This window comes from Pundamilia nyererei, unplaced genomic scaffold (genome assembly GCF_000239375.1).
Source record: "Pundamilia nyererei isolate P.nyererei 1_Seehausen unplaced genomic scaffold, PunNye1.0 scaffold00045, whole genome shotgun sequence".
NCBI lineage: Eukaryota > Metazoa > Chordata > Actinopteri > Cichliformes > Cichlidae > Pundamilia > Pundamilia nyererei.
The window spans coordinates 2,668,113-2,686,203 of NW_005187446.1; the positions used below are offsets into that span (position 1 = coordinate 2,668,113).

Genomic DNA, 18,091 nt, shown 5'->3' on the forward strand with positions numbered 1-18,091 from the left:
AAAACCCCAAATAAACCTACCTGAGACAGAGCAAAAACTTTAGGAGTGGCCAAATCAGCATCATCTGGTTAAAAAGAAGGAATGTACTGACCAGCTCAGCAACACCAAAAGGCCCGAAAGACACAGCAGGCAACTGAAGTACACGACGACAGAATGATTTCCGTAGATAAGAAAAAACACTTTATATGATCTAATCAAGAACACACTCAAGGAAGTTAGTGTAATACAGTGATAACACTAACTTAGATTTACTTAGTGCTTTTGTAGTGTTACTGACCACTCTAAGCACTTTAATTCAGTTCAGTTTTATTTATATAGCACCAAATCACAATAACAGTTACCTCAAGGCATGTTATATTGTAAGTTAAAGACCCTACAGTAATACAGAGAAAACAGAGACGATCCCCACCATCAGATGAGCATGCACTTGGTGAAAGTGGGAAGGAAAAACTCCCTTTTAACAGGAAGAAACATCCAGCAGAACCAGGCTCAGGGAGGGGCGGCCATCTGCCTTGGCCAGTTTCGGGTGAGGGAAGGAAGACAACATAAAGACATGCTGTGGATGACAGCATGAGATTAATGATAACTAAATGCAGACTGATGTATAAACACAGTGGTTGAAGAATGAGGTGAGTGAAGAAGAAGTACTACCTGATCTAGTCCCAACTATATGCTTTATCAAAAAGTAACGTTTTAAGCCTGATCTTAAAAGTAGACGCTGTCTCCCAAATCCAAACTGGGAGCTGGTTCCACAGAAGAGGGTCCTGAAAGCTGAAGGCTCTGACTCCCATTCTACTTTTAAATATTATAGGAAAATATTCTACTTGTAGTAGGCCTGCAGTCTTAGAGTGAAGTGCTCTAAAGGAGTGATACGGTACTATGAGGTCATTAGGATAAGATGGGCCTGATTATTCAAAACCTTGTATGTGAGGAGAAATATTTTAAATGTGATGGGTTTAACAGGGAGCCAATAAAGAGAAGCCAATATGGGAAAAATATTTTAGTAGTACTCTTGTAGAAACATTTTACATCAACTAAAGGCTTTTCCTGGAGTTTTGAGCACATCTGATAAAATTAATTAATTGCACAGATTAAAGAAAGCAGTGATAAATATTTATAAAGACATCCTGGTCAAAAAATGGGAAATCAAGGTGTGTCCTATCTGGCATTGTGGATAGACAGAATCGGGCCACATACCTGTTTATTGATGTGACTGCTGATGGAAGTGGAAAGATGAATTCTGAAGTGCTGCTCGGACTCATCCAAATGCTGGAAAACTGAACAGACAGCATTGCACAGGTAAAATGACTCAAAGAAAACTGCAAAAGGAACCCAAGAGATTCTCAAAGCAAAGAAATTAGATATTCTTCAAAGGCCAAGTCAGTCACCTGATCTCAACCTAACACAGTAGCTTTTAGTTACTGAACTCAAAGCTAAAGGCAGAGAGACCCACAAAAAAGCAGCACCTGAAGGCTAGTTAGCATCTTCAAAGACTGCAAATGAATTTCATCACATTAAAATACTAAAACAATCCACGAAGTTAAAATTATGGTTTGCTCGTGCAATTAAAATGCCTGCAAATGCAAACTTGAGTCTGCACAATCCTGAATAATACATTTAACATTGACTGTGGCAGTACACAGATGCAAAATTTACTACAGTATATCTTTTTATAATAAGAAAATACTGCTAATTAACAAAAAATTAAGCAAGAGAGAGCTTATCTCATGCAGTGAACTTATATAAAATAAAGATTATACTGAACTATGAATAAGGATAAGTCACTTTAGTAAAGAATAAAAACCTGGAGCTGAAAAACATAATAAAATTCAAACCCAGTACAATAAAACACTTTCATTTTGGACATTGTAACAATTTAATACAAAAAACAAAACATATCTCTCTCATTTAAAATTTCATATACCTCTACAGTATATTTATATATGTGTGTTTCTATGAGTGAGGGAAGAAAAAGAAAGAAACAAAACTGGATACAGAGTAACCAATGAGATTTTCATCAATAACGAAGACAACACAGTCACCAACAGCATAGCATCCTCTGGAAGATGAAGCCTGGGCGTTATCTACATGAGTTTACATACATTGACATAATCTGTTATCATGAATGTGTGTATGCTACACACAGAAAAGAGAAGATAACATCAGGGGTCAACTTTAAACTCCACATCTTAAAACTTAAATCATCTTAGAAGCACAGCCGTTCATTGCGAGACATTCTGCTAGAATGCAAAATCGCCAAAAAACAGACTCAGTCCAAGTCTAACAAACAACAGGACAGGACAAAACACTGTTAAAAAAATACACATACATGGACATTCTCACTGAATATCATACCAGTTTTGTCTCTGTTGATTCCATTTTAATCCTGAATACCCTGATTAAACCATTAGTAAAATACCAGTCAGAGAACGGTTAATGGATAGATCAAGAGTTCAAACAATATAATACTTTGGAGACATTTCAATTAAAAATCACACGTCTCCATTTCAAAACATTTAAAGGAAACATTTATAACAATGATAAAGAATGGCTTGAAAATTACACAATTCCTGCTTGTTAATTATTGCTGTGTGATTTTTTTTATTTAATATTTCTCTTATAAAATACGTACAAAAGCCTGTAATTAAAGGGTAATCAGGGTAGCAGAAAGAAGCAAATTAAGCAAGGCAGAAACCCAATAAGCTTGAGTTGATTATGATACTGTATGCATCCATTTTACAAACATTAACACATGTATATTGTATTTATGTCTATGTATGCAACAAAAAATAGATTGTTTACATTTCAAATGGACACCTTATAAGAAAAGAAAATGTATATAAGTCATTTTAAGGTGTGTTGAAGTACATCACAAAAAAAAATGCTTGCATGTTTCACAAAAAGGGGGAAAACAAATGAATTCACAGGGGAGGCCACATTTGTACATGGAAAACTACTTGATAAAAATCTGTGCTATGGACAGTTCAGTCATGCAGAGACATGCTGTGGATAGGAAACAGAGTGTGGTTAGCGTGCAACAGCTGAGAATTGAGAAAGAAAGGAGAAAAAAATAATAATAAAATCATCAAAGCTGTATATCCCTGCAATTTCCCAAGAGTTTAAATCAGTGACTGGAGTGATTAGTCGACACGCCAAAGGCTAAAACAGCAAAACACACTCTTAAAAAATGCCTGAGAAAAAACATGAATATATTAGAATAAAAGGCCTTTGTGTGCAAGTGTGTGTTTACTTCCGTTTTCATTTCCATTTACCAGAGTTAGGAGGGTGTTTTGTGCAGTCTATTCAAGTGTGGTTGTGGGATTGTGCGTTTTTATATTTATATATATATTTTTTATATATATATATATGAACATATATACTGTATATCACATATCTACAACATGGGTTGTTGAGCTTTGGGCAGTGCTAGCTAGAAAATTCTCTTACAATGGCGGTATATTGTTAAAATAATCTTTTAGTCAGTAGCAAATTCTTGATTTTTCTCCCATTCCCCTGCATTCAACTTTATCCCTCCATCCTTAACTGTCTTGTAGCTGTGCAGTTGAAGCCATGCAAAGAAGGGGAAGAGCAGAAAGAACAGACGAGGAGAAGAGCTAAATATAAGAAACCGTGATTTAGGCAAGACGACAGAAGTATTTCCAGGTCACTCGTTAAATGGCGTGTACATAGGAATCTCAAAGTCCTCGTTGCTGAAGTTGGCAGGCTGGTCCAACATAGACAACACATCCTGAGTCAAATAAAAGAAACAGATTTATTTAATGTGACATAGAATAGAAAAGTAAAACAACATCTAAAACTGAATGAGCTTGTGTCACTCACAGGAAAGATGTCTTGCTGGTTGCCCTGCTCTGAATTACTCTGTGAATGCTGCTGACCTTGCCACTGGGGCCACACTGCCTCTGCTGCTCGAGGAGGGAACTGTGCCCCAGACTGAGAGCCATCTGGGACAGGAGTGCAGAAGAGATTGAGACTATAGACCAGTACAACTAAAGACAAAGAAGAAGACGAAAAAAAGAAGAAGAAAAACCCCCACACACAATATACACACAACCTACCAAAACCGTTGTTGTTGAGGCTTGCACGAGCATTCATTTGCGAGTAGTTTGTGCCGCTGGTGGCGGTGGGAGCAGCACCTGTAGGCATGGGAGCAGCACCTGTTGGCATCTGGCCAAAAGTGTTGGTAGGGCCGCCTACAAACCCTCCCATGGGAGTAAATTGTGGCGACATGGTCTTTGCCGCCTGGGGAGCCACCTGCTGGGTAGAAAAGTAACAGAGATTTCTTAATTTACTAGCCCTTAGGTAGTATGATGTGATCAATAACCAAGCAGGCATGTAAACATATTCCTTATAGTGTCTTTTTTTGTGAATATAAAATGACTAAAAATGCCATCAAACACAATCACACAATTTGGTTATACTAGTTTACCTGGTTATTAAATTGCGGTCTGGCTGCAGGTCCAGCCCCAGGCCACCCGCCTGTTGGGCCTCCATGGAGGGGGCTTGTCGTACTGGATTGGTTAACTTGCTGTGGGGCTACGTTCTGACGAGAAATCTGAGCCAAGATCTGTCCTGCTGAGGCCGAGTGGGTGGGCTGCGGTATCTGTGGATTCATATTGACTGGTCTATGGAGAAAAGTGACAACATGCATAGGGATAAAAATCAGATCAGAGCCCAACATTCTGTCATAATCTCTGTGGAGACAGGTTTCAGATGTGTAAGTGTTTTGGTGGCATTGTCTCGCCAATATTGTGACGCAAATACATTTGATGGACAATAATTCCTGACAACATCACTGCATGTCAACATTTCACTGCTTCATTTCCACTTTTTGCCAGTGTTGGATTTGGCAAACAATTTTTTTTAAAGCTTCTAAAAGGGAAAGAAAACGTATTTGCTGAGAGTCTGCAAAGGTTAGTGGCAAACATTATAAGAAGGCGTGCTAACCACAGAGGTTGCTGTTAAGGCTCTTTTCCACTAGCACCTGCTTGGCTCGATATAATTCCAATTGATTTTTAGGATTTTTTTTCCATTAGGGGGTAGTATCCGGTACCAGGTATGATGCCATTGGATGGGGCATGAGAGTGGAACAAGAATAAAACCGGGCATTTAAAAAAAACAAAAAACAAAACAACCAGCAGCGAGGGACATGGCCACACATGCTTTTTGGCTCTCTTCTTTTACCCGGAGACTGACAAAAAGCCACAGACCGAGCAGCATTTATACCATTGCCTCCATGCCCTCCATTGTTGTGTTGCGTCTCATATAAATGACATGACAGGAATTTCAGGTTCCCTTGCTATAACAACCACAATTGTAATGTGGTACTCAACTGTATTGGAAAACGACTAAAACGGAGAAGAGAAGAGTCGAGTAGGTGCAAAGGGAAAAGACGCATTAGTGACATCTTCTTGCATCTACTGCCGGTCATAAGCATTCCTTTTACTGTTTATGACACTCCCAACTCTCGGGAATACAATGAGTGATAACGGATTTGCACTAAAGGTAATTTTGCTAGTTTGATGATGGGATGAAACTAAAAATGTTAGAAAAGCTTTTAATGGTATTCCATCATCTGACTTTCTGATTGTAGTTCAGTTCGGTCTTGCTGTTGCAGGTGCTGTATTCATGCTGACCCACTTCTAAGGCCATATATACACACAGTACTTTGTTAGGACATGATATACAAGTTATCTTTTATGTTATGATTGATTCAATGTGATTGGAAATCTACTAAATAAGACATGACAAACATTTACAACAACAACAACAACAACAACAAAAAAGTATAGCAAATTTTAAAGTCAGGAGAACAGGGAGTATAGCTACTTCAGTCTGTGCTTTGAAGAGCAGATTTTGAAGGGACCTATAATCTTTGCCAGGCATCTTCTGCATCAACTTAAAGCTTTTATTACCCGATTTCCAGACACAGTGGAAGATTTACAACTTAGTAACTGGGAGTTTTTCTCCTTGCCTCCAGTCGGTAGATAATAAACATTTCTAAATTTTTACTACAGTAAGGTTCACAGCATTAACTTTACATCATCCCAAGGTGATAATAAAACCTAATTTAGTCCTATATCAACTAAACGAAGCTACAAAAGTGCTTGTTTATGGGGGAAATAGCTATGCACTTCTAAGTAACTGAAATTAAATGTCTAAGAGTAAATATATTCACAAGCAACAGCACACAAACACTGAGCAGCCCTCACAATGACTAAGGTACACATACGGACACAGAACACTTGCTACCTGTATGCATCGCTGGAACGACCAGCAGCAAAGTTGTTGTTTGGGGCGTAGATCTGGGTGGATGGAGTAGGGGTGGAGGAAGGAAGGCCTTTGGTCTGATCTTGCCCTTGGAAAAGCGAAGGGTAGAGTTCCGGTTTCTCAATGCTCTTGCTGTGGTCCGGCCCTGCTGCAGTGACTGGCTGCATCTGAAGCCAACCCCCAAAAAAAGAAAAAAAGGCGTGAGTCTAGAGTTACACTAAAGAAGAGCAGGCTCAAAACATAAACTGTAAACATTCTGGTGATCAATAATGAAAATAACTGATGCCTGCAGTGCTGGGCAAGTTAAAGGTCTGGTTTGAAACAGACCAGCCTCTGTTCACAGTAGCATGAGGACAACAAAAAACATTAAGGACGTTAAAACTAGCAAAAATGTCCCACACAATACAAACGGTATCAGTAAAGCCAACTAAAATGTTATGACTGAACTGTTTTTCTTTTATATGTTCATATGTTGTTAATCTACACACGTTCAGTAAGTGAGGTGAACGACTGGCCCGTGCTGCAAGTCTGCAAGTCTGTAAAACTGCACACTGAGGGTGATGTAAAAACTGCTGCTGCCAACACAAAAACAGCTGCTTGTGAACATGGACCATCTAATAAACATTTGCGTGTACCACTGTCGGTTGTGAATACTCTGTTGCCCTAGTAACCGCTACTGGCAGCTTTCCATGGCAGTTACAGTTTAACTGACGCCACTGCTTCCACCATTTGGTCAGATCTAAGAATAAGCAAATATTGACATGTTCTCGCTGCTCCCTGTGGATACTTTACTTCTAATTGCAATTGTGCATCTGCTGCGCCATTTTTCTATCCTGCAGTCAGTTTAGCTTTCACAGCTTTGGCACTAAATTGACTGAAAAGCCTAAAAGTTATGAGGGACCCAGAGTTGGAATCCAGTTTATTGCTAATAGTTGCTTTACTTTACCACCATTGGCTATCTTGCTTGTAGTTCACCTTATTTCTGATTCATAAATTGTGTTATGTTTTACCTATTGCCGTTTTCATAACCAAAGATTAAGAGGTTACATGATAACTAAATTAATTCCTTTTAGTTGTGAGTTTGAATGAAAACTGATCTAATGTATAAACAGAGGTATGAATTGCTAATGAAAAAATAAGGAAACTGCACTGTAAAGAGCAGCAAACTTCCTCATATCTCACATGTCAATTAGACAACACTCCCTGGTTTAGAAATGGCTTAGAAAAAAAAAGAAAAAAAGTGCAAGGCTTTTGTTTGGCATATACAGAAAATCCAGCGCTTTTTGGGTGATTTCTGCCACTGGTGTTTTATGATGTAGCCCATCTAATAAGAATGTCCCGAGGTTTACTATCAATGCAATTCTTAATGGTTTCTGTAATCAATTATTTCCACTTGTCAGACACTGAAAATACGCACAAACTTACTGAGACATAGAAACTACACGCCCATCACCACATGCTGATGTGCTGCTTATATAGGTGGCTAGCTGATGATGGCTGTCGTAAGTCCAAGAACAGCACAAGCAAATATAAACACTTAAAAGACCAATCGTAAATATGGGATAAATAAATATTTTCTTTATCAGAAAAATATATTAGATGTAGCAGACTAAATGCTGTGCCTCTCTTCAAACTCACTCCTACATACTGCAGGTATCACAGCTAGAATGGCAAACTTTACAAGAAAACCTTCCAAATTTACAGATATAGCAGGTATAGCAAGCTGCCTACAGACAGCTTTGACGTTTGCTTATTATTGAGTCAGTTGTGCTCTTGTTTTGAAAACCAGATGGCAGTGGATGGAAGCAGCTGCAAAACATTTTCTTATCACACCGTTGGTTAGATGAAGGAATTTGACTTTTACTTTAATGTCACGTTCCACATATAGTTTCACAGGTGAAATTGTTGATGTGGTTTTCACCAATCAACTTGTCCAGCTATGTTTTTCTGGACTATCTATGGCACTGTCCTGCTCACTGCTGTCTTTTTGCAACTAGGAGGTTAAAGCTCAGGCTAAATGCAAACAAACATCCTTGTAGCTTCTCAAAAAACAACAACAAAGAATGCAGCACAAAACTGTGCTCAGACCTACACCATTTCATTTGAGAAGTTGATATTCTCCCACTGCCCCAATATTTTCTCTGTAACATATCTGCACAATTCACATGAGTCATGATTAAAAAAAAAATAATTTCTGCTAAAAATGACTAAGTACTACAGCAGAAAGCACTGCAGTTGACTCAAGCAAGAATAGCAGGCAGGAAGTTGTGATGATTCTACCAACATCCGGATGTGCTTTCCTGGAAAGCAAACAATCTACATCCTGCCACTGTTTCTATAAAAAGAAACTCAAAAGAAACAGGAAACGTGTATGCTTCAGTCAAGTGGTACAGTCGTGTTCCCTGACCTGTGGGTGGGTCATTGATCCTGGTTCATATGGACCATCTCGTCCTTCCAGGTCAGCCTGCTGTTGTTGTAGCTGTCTGAAAAAGTAGAAGAGAGAGTTTGTTATTTGAAGTCGGCCTAATATACCATAACTTCCACAAACCCATGCTCTTCACTGTTGCATTAGAAATCCCAAACACCTGCTGACAAACTAGCACTCAGCCCACCACCATCAACCACCGTCCACCGTGGGAACACAAAAGGTGTCAGGAGAAGAATGTGAGTACATACAGCTAACATGCCACACCACCTATGCCAAAAGCTCACCTCTTTAAAGTATATTTAATACTCAGAATAATAAAATAAGACATGCTCCATTTTACCACTTCTATTCCATTACTACAGAAATGAAGAAAGGAAGAATCACCCAGAGAGGGAAAAACACAAAAAAAACAAAAACAGAAGAACTATAGTTTGCTAGAAACAGCAGAAGTCTCCCATGAAGAAGCAGCCCCTGTTCTCCCAAGCAGGGAGAGGATAGGGAGGTCAGGCCTGGTCTCACCTGGTGGCCATCTGGCCCGGACTGAGCACTACAGGAGGACCACTTGGGCTGCTCTGACCCAGGGAAGGGGGCATCGAAGCCCCAGGGGAGGAGATGGGAGTGAGGGGGTCCTGAGCTGAGTTTCTACTGCCCCACAATCATTGGTGGGTGCAGAGGAGAAGTATTGGGAGAGAGTGATGAGTCTGTGGTTTATTAAAAGCGGCTGTGGTAGTTGTGGATGTAAGAGGAACTGTAAGCATTCACACAGAGGAATGTCTCACAGACACGGTGAAAAACATCAATGCTTTCGTTATTTGCTGGATCTGATTATGTAATCATGTCTGCTTGACTCACTTGACATTGACATTGGTGCAGATGATGTACTCGATCTCCTCCGAGAACGGGTTCTGGAAAGTGAAGGAGCTGGTTCGCATCCAGATAAATTCTCTCGACTTGGTGCGGAATCGAAACATCACAGACAGAACCTGACCCTTCAGCTTAACCACCTGTGGACACACACATCCAACAAGCCAAACATTCATACTGTGGTGTTTTCATAAGCAATGAGCGGAGGCTTGCATGCACACACAGAAACTGAGTGACTGGAAGATATCGGGTTACAAAGGTAATGGGACAACAGTGTCTACTGCTGAATATGGTGTTGCAGAAAGAACATTTTCTCTTGCAGCAAATACAATCAGACAAGTGCTCTTCAGTGGAAAATGGACAGTTTATACTTGTATGGTCAGTTTCAGTTTTAGTTTGACTTTGCACCATTAACTTTGAATGTTCTGAGATCTTATCTTCCATTTTTGCTACATTGCTCTTGCAGCAATGCTTTCCCCCATTTTGAGCCTCTGTCATCCACACACAGACATGTAAATTAAAATTGATGTAGTTAAGGAAATAAATTACCAAAATGCAAATAAACTTTCAAGAGAAGTCTCTCTCTAACATCATCCAGGTTAAATAACCTGTGTTTCTCATATACAACAAAAGAAAACAAGGATCCAACTATTTAAAGTTAACATCCAAGTGGTTTTAGACAGGGCTAAAAGTTCTACGAAGTTTTCTGTTGCTCAAGATCATGCTGATAGCAGTTCATTTATACTATAAGATACTTTTATTAGCCTCATCGTGACTTTTGATTTGTACAGTTTTACGCCGGATTGCTTTCCTGATGTAAACCCAAACGTATCTGTGTCTCCAGCTGGAATTAAACCAGCAACCTTTTGCTTGCCAAGCAAATATCTAAACCAGTACGCAACAGAACCGTAGCCATTTATTCACACCACAAATCTGAAAATAAACAACATCATCAAGCCATTTGGCATTACAAAGAATTATTGTTAAGTTATTCCTCAGACTCATGTAGACATTCATCATGTCCACTTCCATGATGAAAGTCCAGGTGCAGCTTTTCTTTATATGGTTAAAAAAGGTTGTTTTTTTTACTTAACTACAAACTGTATTAGCGTGACTAAACACAGCTGAAAGCCTCAGACTGCAGCTCTTTTTCTTTCTCGCTAAGGAGCTGTCATCAGATCCATTGAAATTACTACACTTTTAATGGCAAGCCAAACGTGAAGTGTGTGTGTGTGTGTGAGAGAGAGAGAGCGAGCGAGAGAGCAGGTGAAAGTAGGGAAAGGGAAAAACAAGCAGTGACATCAGAATTCAGCAAATGAATGACTGACACTGCACTGAAGATGGCAACCACGTAGCAGCCACTGGTAGCTGAAGGGAAAAAAATATGTATTCCTTGACTGGTTGACAAGTGATTGCTTGTTACAGCTTGAGTGAAATTGGTTGTAAAGAGGTATACATCAATGCACGGACAACCTCCTTGCAATTATTTTGGTCACTAGCAGGCTGCAATAACTAGACTAATAGTGGTGTGCATGGAAAACACCAAGATGTTTGCAAACACTGTGGTGGCAAAACTGTCCTCCATGCAAACTAGGGGCAACGACAATCTGCTAGTGACAAAGCAATTACAGCCAGGTTCTTGGTGTAACACCCTTTTTCACCCATCTAACATAATATGATTCCCAATCTCCTTCTCAAAGTCAGGAGTACAGTTTATAAATCTAACAGTGATACCCCATTGAGCTAGTATTCTGTATGAGCAGACACCCAAAGGCAAAGTGTGTTTCATATTTGAATTGGAAAATGGTGGATCAATGCAACCACAAATATATTAATAAGAGCTTTTAATTCACCTGTTGAAAGCTGTCTCTTAGTAAGCCCTGGTCTTCAGGGTGGGCGAAGTCTAGGATACTCTTCCCCAATAAATCCTGCAACAAAAGAAAATGTGGTTACTCTACAGGACATGAAAACTAACTTCTGATAAAGACTTTCAGAGGAAATGCAATGCAACCCTGGCACTTTAGCCAGCTATGTTCACCTGGGGTTGATATCCAATAGCGGGCAAGCAGCGATGATCTACAAAAGTGAACATGCCCTGACAGTTGTGTCGGGAGATGAACTCCACAGGAACACTGATACTGTTCACATCTGTGTCACCAGGACAACAAGTAACCTGCAGAAGAGTCAAAAATAAAAGGCAATAAAAACCCAGACACAAAAACTTAGATAATATCAAAGTTGCAATGAGCATGAGTAAGATTAGATTTTTTACATTTTCAGTTTCAGATCAGTTTTTGTTCTAGCAAGAACAGAACAAAACGCAGAAGTTCTTAATTATATCAGTGTTTCACAATGACTTCAACTAACTAGTGCAAAATCACCTTCAGATAACACACTAATAAAAAAATAAAATGCAGCTTTTTCCACCTCATAAATCTATCTTCCACCACTCGCACAGTTAATTTTATTTATGTTCTGATGATTTGAGGATCAAAGGTTACTGCACTTTGATATCAACGAAACATTTGCCCGTTTACTTGACCTCACAGCAAAAGACATGGGACCACAAGACATCCACTGTACCTGCAATCTCCCAATAGCAACTAGACAGTAGCGACTCCCCTGAGTATTGTCTGCTTCATCATCTGTTAATGATACTCCTGAAAGACAAAAGACAAAATATAAAGGATTAAAGTTTTTTTTTTCAATCTAGCTCTGTGCTTTTAAGCATTGTAAAGAGGTCTTCTGCATATAAGTAAGCAAATATAACAGATGCTCATGTATCTAAAGACTGAGAAGGACTAGTTTTACCTGCAGGGGGCCAGGACTTGATGTATCCTGTGCAGTGCACCACTACATACTGTGGTTCCCCTTCCTTGGCTGCACCCAAACCATTTCTTAGGTTGAAGAAGTAAAGACAATGAAAATATGAATTTACAGCTGGTATATGTTAGGTATGCTTGTTCTCTGCACAGTAAGTTCAATAAGATTGTAAAAGAAGATCTTTTTGTTTTTGGTCACCTGTTTCTGTTCCTAAGAAACTGCAATCTGTTCATTGACATTGGTTCCACTGGACACGTGCCACACCTGCAAACACAAACAGTCCAACACACCACATGAAACTGTGCATTCTGCAACACATTTCAATACAATCATAAACTATATTATTAACTGTTAATCACCTCATTCTGCAGATGAATGATCGACGAGCTCCCATACTCATCCTCGCTGATGACTGCTGACTTTCCTTCTTCACTGTTCCTGTCTTTAAGTCCAACATCCTCCCTTTTGAGGACAAAGACAACACTGAACTGTGCTCACAAAATGAAACACACATTTTCCCTCATGACTGTGAAACTGCTCCTAGAATGTGTTTATACCTGTGTTGTTATTCTCTGCAGTGGAGAGCTGCTCCTGAAGCTTGTCTTTGTCGTCTGGGTGGAGCTGATCATACAGGGAGGATCCGAGCCAGTCAGACTGTGACTGGTTGAGGACCGGGGTCAGGGAGTCAGAGACATAAACAATGCGCCCCGTCTCGCATGACACCACAAACAGGAAGCCATCAGCAGCCTCCAGAATAAGATGCTTAAGCTCCTACAGACAGACAGACAGACAGTGAGCAGTGAAGGTCAAAGATCAGTTGTGGAGGTATCAATCTAAAGTATTTGTAAAAATGCAGAAAAGTGTTAGAAGTGTAAACACTTCTATGGGAAGAGTATATAGAAACATTGGCTACCTGGCTATTGGCTTGGTAGAGTAGAAATCTGATGGTTTCATTTACAGCCAATAAGTTTAAAAGTAAGAAAATATGAGGCAAGAGAAACTGTTGAGCAGAAATCTAGTGGATGAGGTTAAACAATGTTCATACTACCACTATATACGCATTTTAAAGCCATCAGAAACTATCAAACCATGATTGGCTTGCACTTCTGTTTTACTTTTTGTTGCTTGAAAAATACTGAAAAATCTTGACTTGTGTCACATTCAGGTGAAAAATTACTGCTGCTGGATATGAGCCCTGCAACCAGAACACAGCTGCCTAACCCCTGGAGCGTTAGCCCCTCAGATAATATCAGCCATTTGTTTCACGTGTATATATCTTAGTCTTTCATCTTGTCACCCCATTGTTGTATTCCAAACCTTTGATGTTTCTGTCTCTGTTTAACCTTTACATGTAAATCTTAAACCCCACTGATTGTTGTGTCTTCCTATCCCTTTGCGTATCAGTATTAATGCCATGCTTTTTCAGTGGTTCAGGGTCAGATTTCTAGTCCCAATCTCCGGGTTGGTAAGCCCACCAAATTCAGAAAACTTAAATAAAACACCACACAACTCTTGAAATCATTTCTTCAACTATAATGATATCAGCAATATTTAAACATCTAGTCATCTAATTGTGCACATCCCTAGTTTCATCACTTGCATGCATGCATTTCAGATGTGAACTTTCATATTTCTAATTCACCTTTGATGAGATGACATAATGCACTGCAAAACAGTATTGTGAGTCTGTTGGTTTGCTTGCAGCGCAGAGGTGACAAAAGTTTTACTTTTCAACCGACAGCCAATCAAATCCGATTCTACCACTGACAGCAGTGTGGAAGCTGATGCAGCATGCAACTAAGCTTTACAATGTAAGAGATACATACACAACACACACAAGTTCTGCATAATATACAAGTGTACACGGCTCACTTGAACACAAGGCATATTAATAGTTGGGTTTTTGAACAATTAACAAATTAAACAAGTGTCTAAATGAACGATGGTTAAAATAAAAATGAACATAACCTTTGACATTACTAATTTAAACTTTACCGACTACCTAAAAAGGAAAGTTACTGAAAGTAAAAGCTAACCAACAGCCACAACGTGAGAAAACAAGCATGTTTAAAAAGGTGTTACTTTCAGTATCCTTTACTTCTATTGATTTCAGTGTTACACAGTGTGAGGTTAACTGTGACTGTGAAACCTTTATATTAACAACTCTTACATAAGTAATACTGTCACATAGTCACAGGTATTGCCTTCCCTGAATAGTAAGGGTTTTTTAAATTTTAGCAGGCATTTCAAATCTGAACTTCCTTCCGTTTCTCATACCTGGTCGGTGAGAAATGAAGGTTTGTACGACCCATCTGCATTGGTATTGCCGCTTCCTCTAAGTGACTTCATATGAGAAACTGCCATTCGCAGGATGGTTAGTTTGTCTGGTTTCCGCGCTAGTGCACTGCAGGTGGGTACCATGTCAGATAATTCTGTGATGTAAGCAGTCATCTTATTACGCCTCCGCCTTTCAATCTCACTGTGGTTCTCCCTGGAGTGAGGAAATGAATGAGACAGAGGTGGAGAGGAGGGATCGAGATGGGGGAAACAGATGGGCGGGTGGACAACGAGTATAGTTTAGAGTTTATGTCGCAATGTAAAGATGCCAATCAGGAAGAAGAAGTGGGAGTGCAAGAAGGTGAGACGTGTAATGAACGTATCAAACAATAATGTGAAGTCAATGATCTAAAAAGAAATTTAAAAAATGAACGTGAGAAAGCAAAAGAGTTTGGTCTTTCAAGGCCAGTTTGTGTGATAAAAGAGAGCAAGTGCCGAAAGAGAAAGACCCTTCAGTTAACCTGAGAGGGGAGAGGGGGACAAAACAGACAGAAAGGATAGTTGCTGAAGAGGAAGGGGTTATTGGAGTGAAAAAAATCCTTAACTTGCACAGTGTAGCAGTTAGTGACACATAACATAGTGGTGGGTTGAAAGGGGAAACCAGCCTCTTTGGGAAAATAAGCAAAACATTCTGAAGGCACCAAAACAGACGCAAAGCAGCAAAATATACGGGTAATTTTGTGCTGTTGAAACAATAATGCGCTGGTATCCCAGCAGGATAGGAAAGTATTTGATCACTGCATTCAATATCAATATGAATACAAGCAGGAGAGGGAGCCTTCCACAGTGGTACAGGCCATACCTGGCTAGTTTTTCCTTATCTGCAAAACTCTGATCGTCTTCCAAAAACCTGGAAATGAAACCAACCCACTAAAAAAAACAGGCCCAAAGTCACTACCGAAACGAAAGAAGTGCAAGATGACCTCTCCCCTCAAAAAAAAAAAACAAAAAAAAAAACCCTGAAGTGGGGAGACAGGCATAGGGGTTGCTCCTGCATCTATATTAATGTTCTGCTATATTCCCTTGCTATATATGTCCATTCCTCTAAATTCATCCTCCTACCTGGCAAAGCGCTCTTTATCATTGCTGGAGCCTCCTGTGTCATCATCAAACCTGAAGAGAAAGAAGAGAACCAGATTGATTTTTACTATAATGCAGCCAGTTTAAACCCTCGATGCCCAGCTTAACTCACACAAACATACCTGCTTATCTTGTCTCCATCAACATCATCAAAGTCTGGCCTGCGAGAGAGGAGAAACAAGACAATCTGACACAGTTTCACACATTTTTTTCCCACCAGAATTTTCAACCACGACGATCAGAAACAAAAGTCAGCCAGTCAGCAAATGTGCATAGCACAATATGGATACATCAGCACAAAAATTAACAGTATCTCTCTCACACCCACACACACACACTTACGCAGCTCGTCTTTTGTTGCTCCCTTTTGGTACAACAGCCCCACCACTTGTTTGGGTCCCACTGGCCCCCATACCCAGATCTGGGTCTTGTAACTCTATTAATAACACAGGGCAACACAGAGGCGCAATAAACAAGATGACAAGTGATTTCCTATTATGCCTGAAGCACTGAAAAACAAACTCAACCACCGCCAGGAGCCTGTAATCGGAGCTCAAAATAACATCAGCGTACATGTGTCTGATTTCAAGGCCACATTATAGAAAATTAACCTCATCTGCTCTTGGTTCGTGTTCGTTACGATTCGGGGCTAACCTCAAAGCTACACGTAGCATACAGATACAATCTTGTGCACAGAATTGTCTAAAAACGAAACATTTGAACAGCGTCAGCCTATTGCAACTTGACAGTTTGCTCAACTCAGATTTGGCTTTTCAGCCTAACTCTTTTAGTGGTGCAAAATATGAAAGGAGAGCCACAATAACCGTTAACTAATGTGCGCTAGTTAGCATGTTTGTGCAATAACAAGTCTAGCCATGCTACGGAGCTAAGTTAGCCGACGCTGTCACGCTATCATTGGGAAAGTGTCAGCTTAAAGCTCCGCTCAAGAAATCCCTCATAACTGGTTAACAGCTGCAGTGTGGGGTGTGACTACAACGTCCCTGTGGCTTAAAGTTGACCTTACCTGCATTTGAAGAAGACATCTCCGCGTGGAATAACATAAACAAAAACTTCAGCTTCACCCGAAAAAAAAAAAAAATCCTCAACTACCCCGGCCCTCCCCCTTGCCTGTTCGCTAGGTAGCTAAATGGGTAGCTAGTATCTTGCTGATTTCCTCACTTTCTCGCCCTTTTTCCTTTTGCGTTTATGCAGGCCCTCAAACCATGACTAACACTAGTCCGGGTGACTCAGATAATTTTAATCATAAAAAAATAACAGGTTCACCTCCTCAGTGCCTGTCTCCCTGTTTTCACTCCGTTTAAACCCCCCCGTCAACTTAAGATGGCGTTTTTCTCGCTAGCAGGGCTAAAGCTACCGTGTAAACGACACCAATGACGTCACTACCTCAAACCCTGCTGGCAGCGGAGGGAACTGCAGCTCCACCGCTTTCCAGACAGAGGTGCATGATGCAAATGTGAAGGGGTTTTGATGCATAACCAGTTCGACTGAAACTTGTGGTTCACACTAACGCCCACAATATTTTAACTGCACGGCTGTGAATAGGAATCATCTCTCCTGCTCCTCAAGGTGGCAAATTTAACAACTCGAAGGACGTGAAATAGTCCAGAAATGCTTAGATCAAAGAATTAAACGGCGATTTAATACATTTTGTGTTTATACCCTGCTACCTGTTTCTAAATGTTGGATTGTTTGTTTAGTGCTTCAACTTGTCCTTCTTTTTGCTTCCTTAAGGGGGGTCACCACAGAAGATGATCTGCCTCCCTCTCACCTTTTTCCAGGTATACTCTGTCTTACCAGACATCTTCATCTCCTCCATCACTACATCCACGAATCTTCTCCATAGTCTTCCTCTTTTTCGCAGCCTTTCTTAACCTGAGCAGTCCCTTTGGTACTACTGTTTTATGTGTGACACAATAATGTAAAATATGGATACATTGCTAATCAAATGAAAGTTGATTAGTTATAGTTATACATAAGCTCCAATACCCCACAATTAAAACCATCCATTGCACATAAAGTTTTATGCATGCAGTGGATACAACTACTTTATTTGTTAGCAAAGTCACAGTGCTCAACAATGCACAGTAAAAAATGTCTCAATTTCTTAATATTAAACTGCATAAACCCTTGAGGATGTCATTATGAGGTGACAGCGCCACCTAGTGCACGACTTGATCACCCATTTTATTATATCATTTTAGTTTGTACAGTGTTTGCACTGCAAAAACAGAACATTTCTGCAAATAATCA

General features: G+C 39.9%; 1 protein-coding gene across 1 annotated transcript; it reads right to left on the bottom strand.

Moving 5' to 3' along the window:
* Positions 1 to 3,217: 3,217 nt before the first annotated feature.
* On the bottom strand, positions 3,218 to 17,210 carry arnt (aryl hydrocarbon receptor nuclear translocator). The gene is made up of 20 exons (XM_005732059.2): positions 16,845 to 17,210; positions 16,163 to 16,256; positions 15,943 to 15,981; positions 15,803 to 15,853; positions 14,681 to 14,894; positions 12,961 to 13,174; positions 12,763 to 12,865; positions 12,602 to 12,667; positions 12,392 to 12,477; positions 12,164 to 12,240; positions 11,619 to 11,753; positions 11,434 to 11,508; positions 9,569 to 9,720; positions 9,236 to 9,361; positions 8,696 to 8,771; positions 6,271 to 6,455; positions 4,448 to 4,643; positions 4,077 to 4,272; positions 3,841 to 3,962; positions 3,218 to 3,748 (listed from the first exon to the last, which is right to left on the bottom strand). Exons 1-20 carry the CDS (start codon positions 16,879 to 16,881, stop codon positions 3,665 to 3,667), a joined length of 2,328 nt encoding a protein of 775 aa, XP_005732116.1. The 5' UTR covers positions 16,882 to 17,210; the 3' UTR covers positions 3,218 to 3,664.
* Positions 17,211 to 18,091: the final 881 nt, after the last annotated feature.